We start from the raw sequence: 23,398 nt of genomic DNA, 5'->3' as shown, positions 1-23,398 counted from the left end.
CTCTTGCTCTGCGAAGGTGACCAACTGCCCTCGGAGCCTTAACTCGCCCTTGGCAGTCTGAGGCCACGATGACCACGGTGTGTTCCAAAGAGCTGTAAAAACCTGGGCTGGAATGTGAGTCTACACAGAGAGAGACTCTTCCTATTAGGAGCTGGGGCGTCTTCTGGGAAGCTTTCTTCGAACACCTGCCGGACTGCGGCCCTGGCAGCCCCGGGCCTCCATGTGAACAAAAGGGCTTGGAAGCCCGTGACCCTGACCGATGGCGCCTGGGGGCACTGTCCCTGCCACATTTCCCCAAATCAGGCCCTGAGGTTAAAAAAGGACACGAGGTGGAGGACTGTGGTGGGCGGCGGGAACGTTCTGGATGAAGCAAGGAGCCTCATGACTTTGGCCCAGGGGCTGTTTGTTGACCGCTAGCCTGGACCCTGCTAGCGCTCGGCTTTGACGATTCAAAGGCTCAGGACATGCTCGTCTTTGTAGCTGTTTCCTGTTGTGAGACATTATACTGGGGGCTGAGGCCGCGAACCGTTCCGGGACCCAGTGTCCTGCCTCGGGAACAAACCCTGCTCGTTACTCCTGGCCCCCTGTCGGCGGGGCGGAGGGAGCATCCCGCCTGGGCTGCCGGCCCGGAGCTCGCGGGCGCCGCCCCGCGCACCTGCCGGCCCGCACCTGCCGGATCTGCAGGCACCTGCCGGGCCAGCACCCGCCCGGCCCGCACCCGGCCCGCACTTCCGTCTCGGCCCCTCCGCCCGCCCTTTGCTCTCCTTCCCCGCCGCTGTGCGCTTCGAGGGCGCGTCTCGGTGCCTTCCTCGCCACACGGTCCCAGCGAGGTCCCTCGGGTCCCCAGGGAGCCGCACCTGGAAGATGCGCCCAGGGACGACCGGTGAGTGCTGCCTCCACCGCAGGAGGAAGAGGGGACCTTGGCCGGGGAGACCCGCCCCCTCGCCTCCCCGGGACCCCTCCCGGTGCCTGCCGCGGCCGAGCCCGAGGGCGGGGCCGGCGCTGGGGCCGGGTCTCCTCGTAGCCCCGGGATCTGAAATGCGGAAAGCGAATCCCACAGGGGCCAGTTGGCCGGGGTTCCCGGCGCAGGTAAGACCTACACCGTTTCCCCGCTCCGGGAGTCTGACGCTTTGCCTGGAAAGTAGGTCTCAGGTGAGCGCAGGCACAGCCGGACCCAACGAGCTCCAGGAGGACGGGGCTCGGTCCCGGGGAAGGGCGTGTGCCCGCCGGGATGTCCAGGACCTCAGGCGCCAGCAAGGGGGGCGGGCTGCTGCCGGCTAGAGGCACTTGTGGGCTCCACCTGGTGGTCCTCTGGCTGGAATCAGGGGTCATTAGCCACAGGTCAAACTGACCAGCCCAGCAAATTATGGAAAGTGGAGAGGACAGTGAGGCAGCCGTAAAAAAAAAAAAAATTTTTTTAATATTTATTTTTGAGAGGCAAAGACAGAGGGAGAGCAGGGGAGGGGCAGACACTGAGTCTGAAGCAGGTTCCAGGGGAGGGGCAGAGAGAGAGAGAGAGAGAGAGAGAGAGAGACTAGAATCCAAAGCAGGCTGAAGGCTCTGGGCTGTCAGCACAGAGCCTGAGGCAGGGCTCGAACTCACTCCCAAACCGCAAGATCATGACGTGAGCTGAAGCCAGATGCTTAATGGACTGAGCCACCTAGGCACCACCGGGAGGCAGCCTTTTTAAGTCCCTGGGGGATGTGGGTGGGCGGGACATGGGGAGGGACTAACAGGGAGCGACCCGTGTCACTGACTGTAACAGTTCTGGTAGCATCTCTCCATAAGGCCCTTGTTATTTTCTCCAAATACCAAACTACTTGAGACCGCAGAAAGCCTGGGAGAAATAGGAAAAGGGAAAGAAAAACAAAACGGTCATCCCACCAGTCATTTGGTCTTCCAAAGCCGGCCTTCCTGACCGTGGCCTCTGTCCACAGTCACTGGCCTAGCTGCCTGGCTTTACAGGGCGCCCTGGGTTCCTGCGTTAACCTGCCCCACCTGCCTCCTTTCTGATTGGTTTTGCTGTTTCCTTCCTATAATCTGAGGGATCCGGATTCCTCCTGGAGCCGGTCTGCAGACCTTGCCCAAAAAGGGGAAGTTCAGAAGTGGAAAGATCTCTTGGCCTCTTTAGCAGCCCCCTCCCCTCCCTGGGGGACAGCTTCTCTGCCGGGAGGGGGTCAAGGACCCTCTTTCCTTCTGGCACTAGCTTTCCAGCTGTGTGGTCACAACTCCAGAGAGTTCTAAAGGCCACCTTCACAGCTCTGGACCCAAAGTTTGGAAAGACGGATTTGAAGATTTTTCTTTACTGTGTGGAATAGTCATGTTCTCTACAAAACTGGTTGTTTATGAACAACGTGGCTTTTGGTAACTCGTGTGGATGGTAGGATACATGGGTGGAAATACATGTCTCTTTTTGTGGGGGGAGAAAACATCTCCCCCAGGACACTGGCTTTCATGATAGCTATTTGGGAAGATTTTTTCCCCCATTATTTCTGTATTGTATTCTTACAATATTTTGCCGGTTACTTGATGGAAAATGCTGAATACTCTTAGATTGCTTTCCCCTCCCTCCACCTTTTTCACACATAGCCCTATGAGTCATTGCACGAATCACGTGGTCCTTTCACACAAGGCCCTGTCTGACACGGCACCAGATTTGTATTTATATGGATGTGTGTGGTTATGAGAGAAGGTCACCTGCGGCAACTCAGAACCGTGTTGCTCTGGACTTTGTGAGCTAAGGATTTGGCAACGTTCTTGGAAGCGACATTTTCCTGGCTACTTCAGTCCAGCCCTGGGTCTGTCCCAGGCAGAAAGTTCACAGGAAGGACATTTTCAGATCGAATGGGTGAAGTGAGTTAAGCCAGCACCGCCCTTCGCCCGTGGGGCAGCTGCTGGGTGGTGGTTGTCCTAACTCGGCAGAAGTAGGGTGTTGGTGTGCGAACCTTACAAGGCAAGTGACCTTCCAAACTTACTGTGGTGTTCGGGTGTCATACCTGCCAGTCTCTCTGCCCCCAAGTCCCAGTCAACAGGACAGCGACAACTGGACGCTGAGGCTGGCTGAGCCTGGAGCCACACAGCAGCCAAGTCCCGAGTAGGATGAATAGGGCTCAGCCACGCCAGCCTGCTCGGCCCCCACCGGGGACAAGAGGTGCAGGTGTGGCCGCCTCCAGGGTGACGGGGGTTTGGGTTCATGTCGGTGAGACAGCTTCCTCATCCTACTTCACGTTGAAGAAGTCCCACCAAAGAAGGTGTGTTCTTACGGGCTCAGAATTGCCTTCTTCAGCCCCCCCCACCCCGGGTTGGAGGGGTAGGGGGAGCCCTGAGAGCCACCTGCCTCCAGCCTGGCTTAGCGTGAACTCTGGGACTGCAGCTTAAGTGAAGGGGCCGGGGCCGGCCTGAGACCCCGAGAATCTGCGGGCGCCGATGAGGGCAGGACACACACACAGAGGCAGGAGTACACAGTGATCGAGAGTGTCTGGAGAGGGGTTTCACTGACTCCCTATCTGTGCTTAGAACTGACCTTCGCTCTAGCCCTCACGTGTGATGCCTGCAGGATACGTATCTGTCAGCCACGGAGGACTTCATTACTTTACAAGAAGAGGCCGGATCCTGGTTGCAGGGTCACAGAAGGTTCCTGAACTCTGCATACTTCCTCACCGTCCCCCCCACCTCCTCGGAAGCTGCTGGACCCCCTCCCACGCAGGTCCAGGGAGCCGTCTTAGCTGAGGTCTGGCTCCCACCTTTCCCAAGATGAGTCCTCACCTGTGCCCTGCTGGGGCTCTGGATTCTTCTCTGCTGCCCAGGGTCCGAGGCTGTCGCCACAAACTGCCCCGTGTCCCATCTGCTCTCCACTCACCCCAGGGACTGAGCTCCTGATGCAAGTGCCTCAGCTTGTCTGGACATTGTCCAGGCTCCCGGGCCTGCCTTCCCCTGCCAGCCGGGATGCTTCTGTGACCGTGACCGGCCTGTGCACTGGCTGATGGTCTAGCTCATCCCCGGCACCTGCCGCCTGGGTCTCACGGTGGACTGGCCCCGGCCTGTGCTGCCCGGTCTCCCCTCCTGCCGTCAGGTGGTTCTGGCTCCAGCTCTCGGCTTCTCTCAGCCAACCCCAGAAAGCCGCAAGGTCACTGGCTCGCCCCTCACCTGATGCACACACGCTCCATAGCCTTCCGAGGAGCCCTGGAAAATGTCCAGGGTCGGGAGCTCATTGCCTTGCAAGGCAGGCCGGCCACGGTTTATACTCTTGCTTACGAGGATGCACGGGCTCCTTATTTGTTCCTTATTTTCTTCCCCGTCACTTCCATTCATTTGTCCTTGTTCGGCTGGGGACGAAATCACGTCTCCCTCCCCTGTCGCTGTCCTTTCCACATTTGGAAGGTAGCATCATGTTCCGTTCCAGAATTCTCCAAGCTAAACGGCACCTCTGCTCCGAGATCTCACATGGGACGTGGCGCCTGGAAGATCCTGAGAAGAATCTCTCGTTGCCAGTTTTCTTCTTTAAATGTGACACTTGGATAAAATAGCCCGGCCGTGATCTCACACACACACACACACACACACACACACACACACACGACACAGTGGACTACTGTTGCTTTGAACCCGACACCGTTAACGCTGACTCCATATTTCCAGCAGTCCTACCGCACTGTTCACTCGGTGTGCATCCAACGGAATATTCTGGAACATACGTGGCCCATGGCCCGTGCACTCTCCTGGAGGACCTTGGTGTGCAATGCTGGCAGGGCATGTGAACGGCTGGTGTGAGGGTGTGTGGCAGGCCGCACTGAGGTCGGGGGAGCCTTGAAGGGAGAGAGAGAGAAGGCTGGGCGTCATGGAGGAGAGCACGCTGTAGTCGGAGGGACAAACTCATACAAACGTGTGAGACAGGAGAGGGCCTGGGCTCCCGTGAATCGTGTGACCCCGTACAGAGCAAACCCAGGAGTTGCAGGAACAGGGTCGGCCATACCTGTGGCTGGTTTTTCCAGCTTTGAGGGGTCCCTTCAGTCCTGCAAATGGCGGTGGTCACAACTGCCCCAGGTGCTTCACGACAGAAGCCATCTCCGCAGAACCTTCTAGCAACCTTCGGGACCGCGGGGTTTGCAGAATGGAAGGAGGGCGTTGATGTCGAAGGTCACACTTGAAAAAGACCGACTCATCTCGGTCAAACCGAAGCCTCCCATCCTGTCCCATCAGCACGACCCCCCTGCGCTCAGGAGCCGCCCCCACGCACAAACACACACCGGCTCGAGTTAACATCCCCAGTGGACAACCCGTGGGTCGGGAGGACCAACCGAACGAGGAGGCTTCTGGGGGGTAGGCTGGGAGGGCCCCAGCCTCGGAGTTCTGGGCCTTTGCCCCGTGGGCTGATGGCACATTACTGTCCTCACACGCCCGAATGTTTGCTACAGGAAGGGACCCACCTTCAAGGTTCGGGAGTCCAGAGTTCTTGGATCTTATTATGCCTCGGTTACATGACCACGTGACCCAGGCGGGACTCCCTTCCCTTTCCTCTCCTGGAGGTCGGGGGCAGGGCTGGAAGCGCCAGCCTTCCGGGCACATGCTGGGCCAGCCCCTCCCTAAAAGCTACCTAAGGGCCTCCCCTCCCCCCTTGTCACCTCCTTAGCACGGGCTCAGGTGTGGTTGAACGGGGCTCCTTTATGAACACCGCAGACACTCGTAAGAGACAACAGATAGCAAGGGTTTTAGGATCTCTTGCCAGGGACAGGGACAAAGACCAAAATCTTTATCGTACCCCCTGTGATAAATGGACACATCATCTGGGAGCCCAGGCGGGTGTGGGCTTTTCTCTCCCTGTCAGCGGGAGGGAGGATTTAGGATGGTCGTGGGCCTGGGGAGGGGGAGGCTAGAGAGAGGCAGAGAAGTCCGGGGAGGTGAGATTAATGGTGGAGGTAAACCCATGGAGACTGGCCGATGGATTCCATCAGGGCTGGGCGGGGAAGCGTGCCACGAAGGAAGGGTCCCAGCTGCCTGGCACCTGACCCCGTCCACGCACTGGGATGGGCCGCACGCGGGTCAGGAGCAGACCTGGGGGGCAGGGAGGAGGAAGGGTTTTCCGGAACGTGCCACATGTGCAGCCTAGACATCCCAGGGTGCTGACCGCAGGTCCGCGGTGGGGCGCCCCTGCCAGGAACTCAGAGGATCATCTGGGTGAGCCGGCCCTGGGGTCCTGAGGAGAGGCCCGGGCTGCGCCCTGGGAGGGAGAGCCGGCAGAGAAGGCCAGCCGTGCCCACAAAGTGGGAGCCCTGTCAGGGTCGTCCGGGGAGGCCATGCACAGGGGAGTCTGCCGTCCAGGGACAGGGCGCTGGCAGTGTGGAGGACTTGGGAGGCCTCGACCAGCACAGCTACCCTGAGCCACCTGTGGGAGGTGAGGCCTGGAGGCTGTGGGAGGGGACAGTTATTTCTAGGTGCTTGGCCTGAGTGGGTGCAGATGTGAGGCAGCCAGAACATGGTGGGGCCAGGCGGGGGGAGGGGGGGGTCCCCCTTCCCTTCCCCTTTTCTTTTTCCACCTTCTTTTCTTTCTCCTCTCCTCCCTCCCCGCTGTCCTGCTTTTTCTTAATTCTTAGGACTGGACCCATTAACACATAGTTAAATGCTGATCGGAAATTCGTGCTGCCTTTGTATGCTGGGCCTGCATCTTGGCACTGTGGGTGATCCTGAACTGAGTCCTGATCTTTGAGATATTTGGGGGCTGAAATCAGAAAGGATTGGTGGCAGGTTGTCTGTGAAGGGACGAGGAGTTGACCCCCTAGGCTTCCCCTGACCCAGGAGTGGGTGATGCCTTTTTTTTTTTTTAATTGGGGCGCCAGGGTGGCTCAGTTGGTTGAGCGGCTGACTTCGGTTCAAGTCACGATCTCACCGTTGGCAGGTTTGAGCCCCGCGTCAGGCTCTGTGCTGACGGCTCAGAGCCTGGAGCCTATGTCTCCCTCTCCCTCTGCCCCACCCCTGCTCACACTCTGTCTCTCTCAAGAATAAACAATAAAACATTAGAAAAAAGTGGGAGGAAGGTACCAGAGCCAGTCAACCAGAAAGACTCCCTCCAGGGACTTTCTGCTTCTGCCCGACCTGGGTTTCGCCGCCAACTTGTCTGTGATGATAATGACAGGCTTGGTGGCTGTTCCCAGTGTTACAGGGGCTCCAGGTGCTGTCCTCAGCATAAACCAAACAAAGTCCCTGCCCTCTGGGATTTTCAGTCTGCAGGCCACTAATGAGTCGTTGATGTTAGCATTTGAGGGAGCTGAGACCCAGACCGACCGCAAATCTAAAAAATGGGCGTAGAAAACATCCCTAACTTGTTTGCATCTTTTGCTGCTATGGTGACAAATGCTTAGTCTTAGCAGCGCCAGCGAAGCCATCATGGTTTCATCGAGGCAGCCACGGGCTTGACCCGGCTCCCGCTTACCCGGGAGTAATTTCTCCTCGGAGCGCCCTGCAGACGTGGTGCAGGAAGGGGGCTAGGATGGCACCTGTTCCCCGGGCATCCACCGTTGTGTCTTGTCTGTCCCCAGGCACTCTGAAGGCTGTGTTCTTCCTCTTCGCGTCCGTATGCGCCTGGTATTCTGGGTACCTGCTCGCAGAGCTCATTCCGGAGGTATCCCTGTCCAGTGCTGCTTATAGCATCCGGAACATTGGTGAGAGGCCCGTCCTCAAGGGTGAGTTCCATGAGATGTGTCGGCTCACGGTTCTGAAACCCAGCCGTGGTGGTGAGGGGGCGTCTGGCCTCAGCTGTGCCCAAGCTGGCCATTTGATGTTGATGAAGTTGATCATGATGGTGATGGTGATGGTGATGGTGATGGTGATGGTGATGAGGAGGAGGAGGAGAAGGAGGGGGAGAAGGGGGGGTAATACTCGCCCCTTGGGCTCCCACACCTTTCCAAGGTAGGGTACCCCTGCTCATCCCCATATGAGACCCCACGACAAACTATGATGTTAGGAAAACAAAGAAACTTCATGTCCAGGAGGTGTCAGATAAAAATAAGCGTTTGGGACACAACGCAAACTGGGAATGAAGTGAAACCACAAAATCTCCGTTACAGTCTCCATAGGAAAAGGCGTGGGGCACTCAGGTAGTAATTCGTACCCTTTTTCGAAATCTCATTGTAAGAGGTAAGCTGGCACGTTTTCAATGCAGAAATGGGTCCTACAAAATTAATTTGCGCAAATATGAAGAACTGGGTAATGATATTTAAGGAGTTGTGAAAGCAAGAGGGGTGCCTGGCGGGCTCAGTCGGTGGAGGATATGACTCCTGATCTCAGGGTCATGAGTTTGATTGAGCCCCATGTTGGGTGTGGAGCCTACTTAAAAAGAGATCTTCTTTTCCAATGGTTATTATTTTTGAGAGAGAGAGTGCATGGGGAAGGAGCAGAGAGAATCCAAATCAGGCTCCAGGCTCTGAGTTGCCAGCACAGAGCCCGATGCAGGGCTCAAACCCACGAGCCATGAAATCATAACCTGAGCCGAAGTCGGACACTTAACTGGCTGAACCACCCAGGAGGCCCCCCTCCCCAAATAAAATCTTTAAAAAAAACTTGTAAATCTCTTCCTTTTCAGATTAATCGCATTTCTGAAAAGCTATTTATTTATTTATTTGGGAGAATGGGCAGAGTAGAGGCAGAGATAGAAGGAGGGAGAGAGAATCCCAAGAAGCTTCCTTGATGTCACTGCCGTGTGGGGCTGGATCCCACAAACCACGATATCAGGACCTGAGCAGAAATCAGGAGTCGGAGGCTTAACCGACAAGCCACCCAGGCGCCCTTGGATTAATTACCTTTGATGACCACCCCCACAAAAAAATTTTTAAAAAACCCATAACTTTCTAGGAAGTGATTATGACTGTTTTTATTTTAAATGAAGTTTCCATAGTGAATGTGCATGCAATTGGATGTGCTTACAGCATCCAGACTGTGGATGAGGCTCAGTGCCAGGTGGGGCCCACACACATAGAGAACATGGGAGACACCCTCAAAGGGCTTTCTCATCGTCCCCATTGTTATACAAAATGTGCGGTCTGTCCTGGACGTGGGCTTGCCTCTAGGAGCTGCCTCTGAGGCCTGCCTTTTGAGTGGGGCTCCTTCGTGTGGTATCCCAGACCCCCCCTCCCCCCCCCCCCCCCCCCCCCCCAGCGCAGGCCGGGGGAGGCCCTGTCACCTTCCCCTGCAACTGAAGCACTCTCTGGTTCCTGGAAACTCAGAGGTGGCGGGAGAGCAGGTGACCATGGCTGGTGTGAGAGGGCTGCGTCCTGGCTCCTGCTGGCAGTCGGCCCCACTTTGGAGGGACACATGACTTCCTGGGCGTCTGGTGGGAGTTGAGCCTAGTGATCCATTGGTGGTTCAGTGCTCGCGTGGATAAGACATTAACAGGGACCGCGTCGTCCTTGGGGCTCTGCGGGCTTTGCTGTGGGGCTCATTTCGTGCCATTGTCAGGCCCCCAGGGAGTGGCCTCCGTGCAAACACAGGTACCCTTTGGCCAGGCACTGCCTGTAGAGCCCTCAGCGAACCCCTGGGTCCCTCTGGACACCTGCACTCCTCCGTGCCTGTTGAGCACACAGGGACCTAGTCATCCTTGGTTTTGGACAGGGTTCAAGGTGAGCGCAGCTCCTGCCATCAGCACAGGGACCTCTGTTACTCTTGGCTCAGCAGAATGACGGGAACACCCTCCTGGGAGTGTTTGTTCTCATGTCCTCAGTGACCCCCCATGTCTGATCAGATCTGAAGCAGAGGAAGGAGCGTGTTGGCCTGTGAGATCGGTGCTGGGCACGGACGGACGGGGGCCCAGGAGCCAGAGGCACCCACAGAGCACTCACCCCTGTGCCCGAGGCCACGCGGGCTGAGCCCCCCTCACTTGGCCCTGACGCCCCTCAACCTCGGGCTTTCCCCCTAATCCGTGGCTTGCTTTTCCACTTCATAAACTATTCTCTGAAAATGACCCACCTCCCGGCACAGCTGCCCAGCCCGGGGGTGGTGGCTTTGGGTTTTCTGAAGTTAATTCTCACCCCGCGAGTCCGTGCTCTGCTGGGCTCATACCGTCCCCACGTTGGATGTTGCCTCCCCGCCGTCTTTACGAGACGGTACATCTGAGCTCATCCCAAGTACCCCTGAATCTGGTGGTTTCCGCGACCCGGCCGTTGGGAATCCGTGCTCCGGCTGCCCTGGGCCACCCTGTTCCTCGTGTTTGGTGAGAGGACTGACTGCATCGGCCTGGCTCCTTTGTGAAGGATGCCGTGCTCGCCCCGGAGGACATAGCGCCTTCCGGCTCCTTCTCTCCTCTCAGGCCTCAGTCTCCCCCCACCGCCCTTCCTCCTCACGTCTTTGACCCTCTGCCCGGGTGAGGGAGTTAACATGCCGAGTTATCACCTACCTGGGCAAAGGCGGCCCTGGTTTGACTTTTCCTGCCCCTTCGCCCCATTTTCCGCTCCAGTCCATTCTCCCAACCAGCATCTCTTGGTGACAGCATCTCCCTGTTTGCATACCTAATCGCAGACAGAACCGTCCTGTCCTGCCGATGAGTGTATCTTGGCATCGGAAGGTGCTGACCCCTTGGCCCGGGGCCTGTGGTTCCGTGGCAGCCGGCGACTGGGAACGCCAGGCCTTCGTCCCTGTGCCCTGTCCCCTCCTCCGTATACTGCGCGCGTGTGCCTCGCCCGTTTCTCTGCGGTGGTTCTCTTTCTTCTTGTTGATTCGCAGGGAGTTTTGGGTACGTGTGAAGCTACTGATGCCTGATCACCCCCCTCCCCCACCCCACGGCACATGTCACAATGTACCATGACCCGCCCTAGCTTACCTTCCGTCTCCCACGTTTGCGTGTATGAAAGCTCCTGCGTCGACTGCGGTCCCGTCCGGTTGGGGCCGGTACGTGATGTCTAACAGGTATCTTAGTAAGTGTCCGTGGAAGAATTTGTATGTCACTGGAGGGGGGCATCTGGTGGGAGGCCCCGCGTGCCCCATACGCAGCTTGCAACCCCAGGCCGCGAAGGTCAGTTTCAGGAGAGAGCAAGTGGGAGGAGGATCCTGTTGGAGTTTTCTCTCGTATACTCCAGATACGAGGTCGTCGAATCATTTTCTTAGGCACTCTTGCGAGAGGGGACCAAGCCAGGCAAATCAGCCGTGGTGAGCTGCCTTCCTAGATTCTCAGCCGAGGTGAGAGGAGCTGACGACCGCTAAATGGCTACCGTTGCACAAAAAAGCCAGAAAAAGTACTTTTTTTTTTTTTTAATGTTTATTTATTTTTGAGACAGAGAGACAGAGCATGAACAGGGGAGGGTCAAAGAGAGAGAGGGAGACACAGAATCTGAAGCAGGTTCCAGGCTCTGAGCTGTGAGCACAGAGCCTGACGCGGGGCTCGAACCCACGGACCGCGAGATCGTGACCTGAGCCAAAGTCGGACGCTTAACCGACTGAGCCACCCAGGTGCCCCGAAAAAGCTGCTTTTTTTTTTTAAACCTTTATTTATGTTTGAGAGAGAGAGAGCGAGCGAGCATGAGCGGGGGTGGGGAAGAGAGGGGGCGACAGAGAGAGAGGGGGACAGAGGATCTGCAGCGGGCTCTGTGCGGGCAGCAGAGAGCCTGAGGCAGGGCTCGAACTCACAAACCACGCGATCGTGACCTGAGCCGAAGTCAGACGCTCAACTGACTGAGCCACCCAGGGACCCCAAAAAGCCACTTCTGATTCTGCTCTTAACTAGTTGTCAGTGTCTTCGAGATCCCTCCTCTGTCGCTGAGGGGACATTGTAAATGCGGTCTACGTCTGAGGCTCTTTCCAGTTCCAAAATCAACCGTGCCCTCCAGGGTGCCGTGTCCTCCGGGACCAGCTGCATTTCCTGCTTTCTACTCCCGTGCCCCCTCAGCGAAGGTGCAATGCCACTCCCTCTGGGGGGACATGGGGACAGAAGCTCGGTGGAGGTGACACGGCGGTGTGCCCACACGGTCTCCCCGTGGGGTTCAGCATCTTTCTGCATCGGCATCACTGAGCCACGTGAACCGGTGGGCGTGCCAAGCGTCTGGCACCTGTCACCGCCCTGGGGGCATCTGAGAAATCATCATCACTGATTATGAGAGACACCAGCCCTCTTTGGGTGCCTTCTGGGCTTTGCTTTTTGTGGACCGGACTTTCATCTCCTATAGAACAATGAGGCGAGTTGACGTGGCTGAAATGCCTTCAGCGCACGCCCGGGAGCACCCTTCCTCTCTGCCTGGAGCACACGGCAGGATCGCGTTTCTGGAATCACCTTCCTCATTTAAAGGGGTGAATGCAGCCATGGTTCCCAAATCAGGAAGTACTTCAGGAAGACGGGTTCCTGGACCCTGCTCCAGGAAATTAAAAATCTGGGTTCAGGGTGGAGCCTAAGAACCTTTATTTGCTTTAGTTAATGTACGGATAAGAACTAAGGTAGACTTCCCTCAGCAAGAGAATGATTTCTGGACTGAAATTCCCAGCAGGAGGCCAGCTGTGTGGGAACCACACCGCCCATCAGGACATCGGGTCTTACTTAGAACAACAAGCGGGTTTTTTGGGAGACCCATCAGCAGGCTACTGACCAGCAGGCTGGCTGTTTGTGCTGGCTGGGCGTCAGCTTCTGGGTGCTTACGAGGGCTTTCCCGTTCAGTCTTTGGGGAATGAGTTTCAGGAAAAGTGCCCAGGACCTAGATATAACACAGTGTCGGGTATTTAACAGGTATTTTTTGAATACCTCTCTGTGAGGTCAGACTCTGTGAATTTGTCAAGGAGTGAACCTGGTTGGGGAGCATGGTGGGGAAGAGGCAGGGTTTGGACAGAGCTCTGTCTTCTGAGACGATGTATCTGTCTTTCCACACCCCCACTCCGAATAACGAATACGATCTTTGTTCACGTAATGGTATTTTGTGCTTCTAGGGAATGGGTAGAAGGTTAAGAAAACCTTAAAAAATTTTTTCTTAGTGTTTATTTATTTTTGAAGGAGAGAGAGAGACAGAGCGAGGGAGGGGCAGAGAGAGAAAACACACACACAGAATCCGAAGCAAGCTCCAGGCTCTGAGCCATCAGCACAGAGCCCGATGCGGGGCCCGAACTCATGAACCGCGAGATCGTGACCTGAGCCGAAGTCGGACGTTCAACCGACTGAGCCCCCCAGGAGCCCCCAGAAAACCTTTTTAAAATGCCACACAACTGTCCCCAGGCCTTGTGAGAAAACAGCATCTCCACGTCACTTTGGTCACAAGAACCACATTCTCCTTGGAGAATCCGATGAAAACCAACGCCTCCCTTCTAGAAAACACACCCACACACATCTACACGAGCAGCACCTGCATATTGCAGGGGCCTGTGAGTGGCGGGGCCACAGGTTTGGAAGACCGGCCCATGGCACTCCCGGAAAAGCGTGGGGCCCTGCTCCCAGCCCACCCGGCCCCCAGGGGAGCTGGCCACCGTGCAGACAGCAAGTTGGGTCATGCTGCTGACCCCAGGGGAGGAGGAGGCCACGGGAGAACATCCTTATGGGAGCCCTCCTCCCCATCTCCCAAGGACGGCCCGGCTGGGAAACTCCAGCGTCAGGCCTGGGGTGAGAGGGCGGGAGGGATGGGTGGGTCAAGTCTGTACCGTGCTTGCCCTGCTGCGCCAGTCACCTTGTCCGTGTCCCCGTGTCCCCGAGCCCCAGCCAGGCGGGGCAGAGGGATCAGCAACAGGAGAACAGAACAGCTCAGGTTGGGACCCAGCCCGCACTGCCCCACCCAGCCCTTTGTTTCCTCCTGACCTTCACCAGGTCTCTCTCCCAGGTGGAGTCCCGGCTCCTGGCTCTAGAACAATCCAAAATCCCTTTTCCTCTAACCCTTGCCATCACTGTACTAATCTGCTGTCATTCTGTCTCCACATTCCCAGGGGGCACAGTGTGGCCGTTGGGCACACGGGACACTGGCCACCTCCGTCAGTCAACACGGCACTCCTGTCGGCGTGCTCAGTGCATTCAGGACACACGTAGGTCCTTCTCAGCTCTAGGTTGAGAGGACCACATGGCCAGGGCCCTCCTACAGCCTGGGGTGATGGCAAGACCCGGAAGCAGTGTCCTTCTCCGAGAGCAGAGGGCTGCTTCGGTGACTCTCGTTCCAGTTGTGTGGGGAACAGCGGGGTCCGCGCACGAGGGAGCGAGTCTGTGTGCTTGTTAAGGGGACAGGGACACCAACGTTAAGGCAAGGCAGGTACCCGGTAGGATGTATGTGGATCCCTGTTCAAGAATATTCTCTCCGGTGGGGCGCCTGGGTGGCGCAGTCGGTGAAGCGTCCGACTTCAGCCAGGTCACGATCTCGCGGTCCGTGAGTTCGAGCCCCGCATTGGCCTCTGGGCTGATGGCTCGGAGCCTGGAGCCTGTTTCCTGATTCTGTGTCTCCCTCTCTCTCTGCCCCTCCCCCGTTCATGCTCTGTCTCTCTCTGTCCCAAAAATAAATAAACGTTGAAAAAAAAAAAAAAAAAGAATATTCTCTCCGGGTGGGCTGTATACACAGGATGTCTGCACGCCAGGAGACAGGGCACACCTGCTTTTACTTTATTTTTTAAATGTTTATTTATTTATTTATTCTGAGAAAGAGAGAGAGAGAGCACGCGTGCGAGGACGCGCACGCACACATGGGAGGGGCAGAGAGAGAGGGAGAGAAGGAATCCCAAGCAGACTCCGCACCGTCAGTGCAAAGCCTGGTGCGGGGCTCGATCCCACGAACCGTGAGATCGTGACCTGAGCCAAAACCAAGAGTCAGATGCTTAACTGACTGAGCTACCCAGAACCCCCCCCCCCCCCCCCCGCCTCCAGCCCCGGACACGTTTCCTTTTAAACGGTATGTTACGTTTTCAAATACTATGCCCGGTGCGTTTTTAGGGAAATTACCTCTAACTTTGGAGTAATGGGTATTCTTATTAAATTGGAAGAAAAAAAAGAGCTAAAATAAATACCGTAGTGCCCCAAATCCAGAGACACAGAGAAGATGCTGTATTTTTGGCACTTTTCACATTCATGGTTGGACCCCTCGCTTTAAATTTAGAGGTTGGGAAAAAAGTGTATTAAGTACATTATGTGAACGCTTATGGAAGTAACGGACTGCTTGAATATATACAACCTATGTTTACCAACTTTGCAGATGCCCTCTGCATGCATAGAAAAGTCTGGAGGAAGATACGCCGAAAAGAGTCTCGAGATTGTTTAGAGTGAAAACATGGGGACTGTTTTCCTTTTCTTTCACTTTATTTTTCTCCGGCAGAAGTTAAACAAGGAAAGGTAAAAAAAAACCCCACGGTCCTTTCTTGTGTTAAAAGATAGACTCGATAGGAAGGAAGGTTGGGGAAGGTGGACCCGGGGCCTGCAGCCACACGTGTCCAGAAAGCCTTACGGTCCCTCGCGGCTTTCGCATGGGGCGCGGGGTGGGGACAGAGTTCGGTGTCTCTGAAGTCAGGAGATTTCTCCCCCACCCGGGGGGTGCAGATGCCCACTCAGTCGGTCAACTAAGAGTAGAGCCACTGCGTTTACCACATCCCACCCGGGGGCTGGGAGCACGGCGGAGAGGAGACCGTCACCGTCTCCTGGGGGAAGGGGACTGGGGGATAAGCTGAGGGCCAGGAGAAAGAAAAGAGAACAGAGAGCTGGGCAGCGGGGAGGTCTCAGGGGCGGGGCAGGCGAGGAGGGAGGGGAAGATGTGGATGGGGCACGCGCTCCCTGGAGAGGGAGCACCTGCTTCCCATCCCCAGCCGGGGCACCTGCTTCCCTGTGCTCCCCAAGAAGTTCTGCCCGTCCGGCTCCGGACCTTCCCCGTGCGTGTCTGCAGCCGGATTCCCGCCAGCAGGGCCTCCCAGGGCCTCACCACCTGCCTGGCTGTCACAGCCGCGCGTCCTCAGTCAGAGAGGCACGGATCACACCTCTGGTCAAACTGGACAAGTGAGAGGGGGACTTGGGATTTAAATCTGAACTGGGCACAGCACGGCGGGTTCTGTGGACGACGGCAGACAGAGAAGGGCACGTGGTAGGGACGGCCACATGGCACCCAGCGGAGGGAGGGGCGCGGGGCTGTCCTAGGGCCAGCTGGGCTCCTCAGGGGCTGCCCCTGTGAAGTAGGGGTGCTGGGGAGACATCGCTATGGCCTGCCCGCGCTGACCTCGTCGCCCTCTGGCGGAAAAACTCAGTGTCTCAGGCTCATGTGGAAGGAAAGGGGTCACGTGGCCAGAGCAGGTGTGTGTGTGTGTGTGTGTGTGTGTGTGTGTGTGTGTGTAAATGCAGAAGCTGGGTAGATGCTCCATAGATGGCTGTTGCTTTGCTCACCAGCCCCCTTCGACCCAAGGGAGCTCAAGGGAGCTTTCTTTCCGTATTGTGTGCCAAGAATGTCAGTGAGGGAACTGGCCCTGGGCAGGGGTTCCCTCACCTTCTGAAATTGTTATGCCCACCCAGCATCCTCTCCCTTGTGCATATTTGTTATTTTAAGACAAACACAGATCAGGGGCGCCTGGGTGGCTCAGTCGGTTAAGCTTCGATTTCGGCTCAGGTCACGATCTCACGGCTTGTGAGTTCAAGTCCCGCGTCGGGCTCTGTGCAGACGGCTCGGAGCCTGGAGCCCGCTTCCGATTCTGTGTCTCCTTCTCTCTCTGCCCCTCCCCAACTTGTGCTCCGTCTCTCTGTCTCTCAAAAATAAATAAACGTTAAAAAAAAGACACACGCAGGTTAAACCAGCTGTATCTCTAGGGGAATTTCGGATGCTGCCAATGCAAAGTTGGTGACTCCCTTCCCCACTCCAGGTGGGACTTGCCAGGGTGGAGTCTTGGGATCGAAGGGCCACTGCTCACGGTCGAGTAGTGGGTCCATTGGACAAGTACCTGCAAGATGCTAACCGTTGTGTTCCTGTTTGTTGCAGCCCCAGCTCCTAAAAGGCAGAAATGTGACCACTGGACCCCGTGCCCCTCGGACACCTACGCCTACCGCTTGCTCAGCGGGGGCGGCAGGGACAAGTATGCCAAAATCTGCTTTGAAGACGAGGTGTGAGTACCCGTGATGAGGATACCCACGTGATGCCTTCCCTTCCCCGGGGCCAGCCCCGCGGCATGCGTGCCCTCAGAGGGAAAGGCAAAGGCTAAGGCTGGGAGTCCAAGCGGGAATGGGGGCGACAGCGGCTGTGTCCTGTGGTGGGGGGTGTCCCTGCCTTGAGCTCTCATTTGCCTGCGGGTGGGATAGCGCCGAGCTTCCATGCTGTGCCCTGCTTCGAACACGTGGCACAGCCCTCCAAAGTCATAGACGTGCCAGAATTCAGCAGATGCCGTCTTGCTTTCCTTCTTTAAAAAAATTTTTTTTTACTGTCTATTTATTTTTGAGAGAGACAGACAGAGCGTGAGCAGGGAAGGGGCAGAGAGAGAGAGAGGGAGACACAGAATCCGAAGCAGGCTCCAGGCTCCGAGCCGTCAGCACAGAGCCCGACGCGGGGCTCGAGCTCACAGACTGTGAGATCATGACCTGAGCTGAAGTCAACCGACTGAGCCACCCAGGTGCCCCTTGCTTCCCTTTTGTTTTTATGGCCCTCACCCTCGTGGATTAAAGCAGATGTTGTTTCTCCTGGCAGCCCACACCTCCTCCTTCCTGACGGCCTGACCCACGATAGCTTAAATAAATCTCGGCGCTTAGAACTGCCCTGGCCTAGTGTTTGCCTCTGCCCGGGTGGCCCTACCAAAGCACCGCGGACCGGATGCTTAAACAACAGCCATTTATTCATTCTCTCACAGTCCTGGAGGCTGGTCGCCCAAGGTCAAGGTGTGGGCAGGGCTGGTTCCCTCTGTGAGGGGGAGTCTGTCCCAACCTCTCTCCTGGGCTTGCAAAGAGCTGTCTTCTGTGTGTGTGTGTGTGTGTGTGTGTGTGTGTCTGTGTCCTAATTCCCCCCTTTCAAAAGGACACCAGTCATATGAAGTAGGACCACCCTAATGGCCTCATGTTAACTTAGTCACCTCTTGGAAGGCCCTTCCTCCAAAGAAGGTCACGTTCTGGGGTACCGCGAGCTAGGACATCAGCATGTGGATTTTGAGAGGCCACAGTGCAATCCGTAACACCTAGCTTAAGGATGCTTAGGCCATGAATAGTTACTACAAAGGAGAGAGAGCGTGGGCTTCCCCCAACACAGAGGAGGAAGTCTTTCCCAATCATCCACCCTTTTCCCCAAACTGGGCTCGCCTTCCTTTCTCGTTGCTGGCTGGTTCATTGCGAGAGATGCACGTCCCTCTCTCCAACTTTTAATTCGTCGTCTCTGCACTTAGCTCATCCTCCCAAGGAGCATAGCACGCCAGGGCACGAGCCGTAGACTCGGCACCCCGCCCCCTTGCCTGGTCTCGGCACATTCCGCATTCCGTACGGGGACTGGATGGAAAGCACACTACCCTTTGGGGGTCCCTCACTCACCCAAGGCCCGCTTTACTCAGCCCCGGGGGGCTTATCGATAAACATTCCTTCACACAAACCCCCCGGGTGGGGCACTCGGTGGCAGAATAGTGACAATAAACATGGCTCTTGTGCTCAAGGAGCTGATGTCACAGTTCAGGGTTCTCCACCTCAACACCACTGACCCTGTGGACCAATGACCTTGTCTGTGGTGTGGGTTCAGTAGCATCCCAGACGTCCAGCTGCTGGATACCATAGGCTACCCCGTCCAGCTGTGACAGCCATACGTGTCTCTATACACGGCCGCATGTCTCCTGGGGGCCAAGCCCCTCCTTCCCCACCAAGAACTGTTATACTTGGGAGAGAACAGATTTTTCAGTCTTCCGTGGTGAAGGCGATATGGTGATTTTGTGGGTGGTTGTGGAATATTCCAGAAGCAAATGGACCATTGAATGGGATTGCCAGAGAGGTCCATGGAGGAGACAAGGTGGGGATCCGGCTTGAAAACTGAGCAGGAGCCTGTGGTAGAGAAGAGGGGAGGGGCACCTGGGGGGGGGGGGGCTCGGTCCATTGAGCGTCCGGCTCTTGATTTCAGCTCAGGTCATGATCTCACGGCTCGTGAGTTCGAGCCCCACGTCAGGCTCTGCGCTGACAGCGTGGAGCCTGCTTGGGATTCTCTGTCTCCCTCTCTCTCTGCCCCTTCCCTGCACTCTCTTTCTCTCAAAACTAAAGGAATAAACTTAAAAAAAAAAAAAAAAAAAGAAGAGGAAGGAGACCTGGGAGGGGTAGGGACAGTGGGATAGGGATGCTCACCCAGAATCACGTCACCAGAAGGGAATTGTTCCAAATTAGACCCAGAGCACCGGGCTCCCACTGGTCCACACTGCCTGAAGCCTTCCCCTGACCATGGTGCCAAAGCAACAGCTTCATGCCAACCTAGGACACACTCATGCACGTATGTGTTAACTTCAGGCGACTTCCTGTGAGATGTCCCGTCTGTCATCCCCATGGCACAGTCAAGGGGACCGACTCACAGATTCAGCAGCCTGCCCCTCGTCACTCAGAGCTCGTGGCAGAGCCAGGATTCTGCCCTGGAGTCCAGGGGTGTGCTGGGTAGACTGGCTTGAGTCCAGTAGTCTAACGGAACAACTCATGATATGAATAGGCGGGACCCAAATGTAGCTCGCCTGCTTTCAAACAGTATTCCAGAAGGTTTTCAGAACACGGTGTGGTGCAAAGCAGGATAGACTCAGATAAAAGCAGGTTAAAAGGGACAGGGGAGTAAACCCAGGCAGAGGCCTACGGAGCGTCACTTGCCGGGCATAGCGTTGTGGTTTTTTTGTAGTCGACTCACGGAGCAAGAGTGCTGGGTTGTGGTGATCATCATATGAAGAATAAATACAATTTATGTAGAAAGACAAGGCGGTTCTCTGCTGCTCGTTTCCTTAGTGCCACCAGCCCTTACTGGGCACCGCAGCCGTGCCGGCCCCAGGGACAGCAGTTTCCATCTCTCAGCAGCCTCTTTCCTTACTTCCCGTCTCTAATGGCAGCCTCGGGCTGGCCCTCGTTGGCTTTCCCAGGTTAGGCATCATCTGTGGGCCGGCCACTCAGTAGGTGAGCGGTCCCCCCACACTGCCCACTGCTGTCTTCCTCCACACCGTGGTCCTGACCCACGCCTTTTAGCGTGATCAAACCCCAGCATTTGCATCAGTAAGACCGTCAAGAGAAAATCCAAAGGACTTTTCCTTGATATGAGTGTGTTACTCAGTGGGAAACGGTTGGAGAACAGGAAACCTCCCAACTGACCGTGGTTGGAAAGCCCAGGCCTCAGTAGTCACAGCGGCATTTACGAGGCAGGCGTGAGTTAGTGCATTGTTGTCCAGGGTCACTTGTCACTGGAGACGGCCATGCCTTCCGGAGGCATGACCTTACTTGTTCGAAGCTGAAAAGTCACCCGGATGTGGGGAAAGGTCACATTTTAAGGTCAGAGTCAGTGTCTCCGTGTCAAGTTTTGGTTACGTGACTATGATGGTTGGTCTAGGGATATATTCAAATGGTGGCCTCCAGTTTTGTTTGCTTTTTTTTTTTAATATTTATTTATTTTTGAGAGACAGAGAGCATAAGTAGAGGAGGGGCAGAGAGAGAGGGAGACAGAGGATCTGAAGCGGGCTCTGTGCTGATGGCAGAGAGCCTGACGTGGGGCTTGAACTCACGAACGGTGAGATCGTGACCTGAGCCGAAGTCAGATGCTCAACCGACTGAGCCACCCAGGACTCCCTGTTTGTTTTTTTTAAACACGGCTAAGTGAAGGTTCTTCATGGCTGAATCACATCGTGTACAACCATCGTGTCTCCTTGTCTTTTTGTTGGTTGTCAGCTTGCTTGGTTTTCTGTTACTTACATCCGTTTAATCCCAAAATGTTCTTCTAGTTAAAAAACAAATCTAACGTCCCATCAGATATCCACCAAGTCCCTTTTCTGGAGCCTTCCGACCCACTCGGGTCAGCCAGGTTGCTCTCGGGTCACCGTGCAGCTGCCGTCTGGCACCCCTATCCACCGTCATCCTGGGACGGCCTTGTCTCCCTCTCTGGAATTTTAACTCCTTTTTCTAAGATATGGCACCTTCCACTTTCCTGGTCCCCTCCTGTGTTTTGCTGAAGGCGGGCTGGGCGATCAGACACCGCCTGGATGGCAAACCCAACCAGATATGGAGGGTGATCAGCTATCAAAGGGAGGGGGACCCGGATAAACTGCCTTAGCAGAGTTCTTCTAAAATTGGACAATGCAGACATATGCACAACGTTCGAAGTCAGGCCTGAGTTAAAAAAGGAGCTCAGGGGAGAGTTTGGTGAAGGAGAAAATCCGTGTGAGCAGAGGGACACCGGGCAAACCCACTCCTGGGAGAGTCAGGCTCTGCCGATGGCCGGCTTGGGTTCCAGATGCCCCGGTGGCCTCGCTGAACCCTCCAGAGACTGCAAGGCTCCGTCCCCCTGTCTTTGGCTTAGGGTCAGACTCGTATTGCGGTCTGATGGCTCTCCCCCCTTAACTCAGCCCCTTCCCCCTCTCCTCTTGTAGGCAGTTCCCCTGATAAAAATTCTTGTGCATTTTATCCTGTTTGGATAGCTTCTCAGAGGATTCAGATTAGCACAGTGAGAATGACCGTTCCCCCATAGTCTGTCCAGCCCAGCATGTTGACAGAGACTTTGATCTCTGCCTCTCTGAGAGATAGAAATTGAAGTCTCAGATGAGATTTTTACTTTCATTGCTTTTGCCGTGAGTGAATTGAGGATCTTTTAAGCTAAGAGCCTTTGTGTTGATTTTCTGTAAACTGTCTGTTCGTATCTCTTGCCCATTTTCACCTCTGTCACTGGCCTTTTTATTGGTTTACAAGATTCTTTACCTATTAAAGTAGTCTTTTTTGTGTGTTTGTAAAAAATCTTCTCCGTATTTTATCAGTTCACTTATTAAAATGCTATTTTTAAAATATATGACCTTTAACAAAGCCAAAAACACTGTATGGGGTGCCTGGGTGGCTCAGTCGGTTGAGCGTCCAACTTCGGCTCAGGTCATGACCTCGTGGTTCGTGGATTTGAGCTCCGTATCGGGTTCTGTGTTAATAGCTCAGACCCTAGAGCCTGCTTCGGATTCTGTGTCTCCCTCTCTCTCTCTGCCCCACCCGTGCTTGTGCTCTGTCTCTCTCTCTCTCTCAAAAATAAACATTAAAAAAAAAAAAAAAATGAAAGAAAAAAACCTGTATAGTGAAAGCAAAATTTTAAAATTTTAAAAAGCAACAAAACCAGAAAACAACCCAAGTATGATGGTATGACGGATAACTAGTAGGTCTCACATAATAGCAGGTGGTCCGAAAGCTGCCAGTTAAGGGAAAACAACTCTTAGATTGGATCACGGCACAGAAACCTCCAATTTTTATGCTATACATAAAAACATACACATACCCGAGAATTGAGGTCACAGGGCAAACCACCGGCGTGAAAATGGGAGAGACAGGCAGATCCCCAGAATCCCACGTCAGCTTGGAGCCAGCATCAGGCAGGAATCCTTCAGGGGCAATTGGTCAGTTGCTGCTGACGGGGGTTTTGGACCATTTTGAGAGATTAAAACTCCTGCAGGCCAAATCTTGGAGGAATCCCTACACTTTCCTGAGTTTTTCTGCCAGGAACCCCACCAGGCCCTCAGAGTAAAGATCAAAGAAAAAATCCCCTCCTGCTTTTGTCAGGGGGAAGGGAAAACAGCCTGGCTGAAATATGCCCCCAGGGCTCTGTTCTCCTTCGCGATGGCCTGCCTTCAAGAGAAACTTTTTGCCAGAGTCTAACCAACGTGGGTTTTCCCTGATACTAACCGACCTGTGGGAGGAAAATACCCAACACCAGAGGGGCCCCCTCTAAACCAGCCCCCTCTAACCTTCCTGTCTCACCTAAGGGGTCAAAGAAACAATATGGCCTCTTGTGAAGCCCACCGCCCAAGTAGCACAGGCTCCCCAAAAGATTGAGACTCAGTCTTGGGACTGTACAACATTTCCCCTTCCCCCACATCTTAACGTCACACAAAAGAAGCTCCTTTGACATAACAGGGGTTTGCAGTTGGTTGAGCATCTGACTCTTGGTTTTTGCTCAGGTCACGATCTCATGGTTCGTGGGATTGAGCCCCGTGACCTCCTGCTGTTAGCATTGAGCCTGCCTGGAATTCCGTCTTCTCCCACTCTCTCTCCCCCTCCTGTTCTCTCTCTCTCTGTCCCTCCAAATGAATAAATGAACATTCAAAAAAAAAAAAAAAATAACAGAGGGTTACAGCGTAAAAGAACCACAAGGCTAAACCCAATTTAAAAAAGAGTCTCTAGGCATATCCTAGACATAGGAGAGAAATTTTAGCCTTTGGCACCTACAGCCCACAGCAAATAACCAAACACAGCTCACTCCTAGTCAGGTGAACGTAAACACTCACGCTAAAGTTCTATTTACCTCTGTTCCTTTTTTTCAAAAAAAAATTATTCACTTAT

At 55.0% G+C, this 23,398-nt stretch overlaps 1 protein-coding gene across 2 annotated transcripts in view; it reads left to right on the top strand.

The window, feature by feature from the left end:
* Window positions 1–525: 525 nt before the first annotated feature.
* Window positions 526–23,398, top strand: part of FAM3B (FAM3 metabolism regulating signaling molecule B) — a 42,397-nt gene continuing 19,524 nt past the window's right edge. Inside the window, exons 1-3 of one of the 2 annotated variants that reach the window (XM_045501323.1) lie at window positions 526–883; window positions 7,533–7,676; window positions 16,878–17,001. In XM_045501323.1, the coding sequence (XP_045357279.1) occupies window positions 865–883; window positions 7,533–7,676; window positions 16,878–17,001 (287 nt within the window). In that variant the 5' untranslated portion in view covers window positions 526–864. The remainder of the gene's footprint in view (window positions 884–7,532; window positions 7,677–16,877; window positions 17,002–23,398) is intronic. The other variant, XM_045501324.1, reaches the window with a different exon arrangement.

The sequence above is a fragment of the Leopardus geoffroyi genome, chromosome C2 (assembly GCF_018350155.1).
Source record: "Leopardus geoffroyi isolate Oge1 chromosome C2, O.geoffroyi_Oge1_pat1.0, whole genome shotgun sequence".
Classification (NCBI taxonomy): Eukaryota; Metazoa; Chordata; class Mammalia; order Carnivora; family Felidae; genus Leopardus; species Leopardus geoffroyi.
Note: the sequence above shows the minus strand (reverse complement) of the source record. Positions and strands in the feature narration are given on the sequence as shown.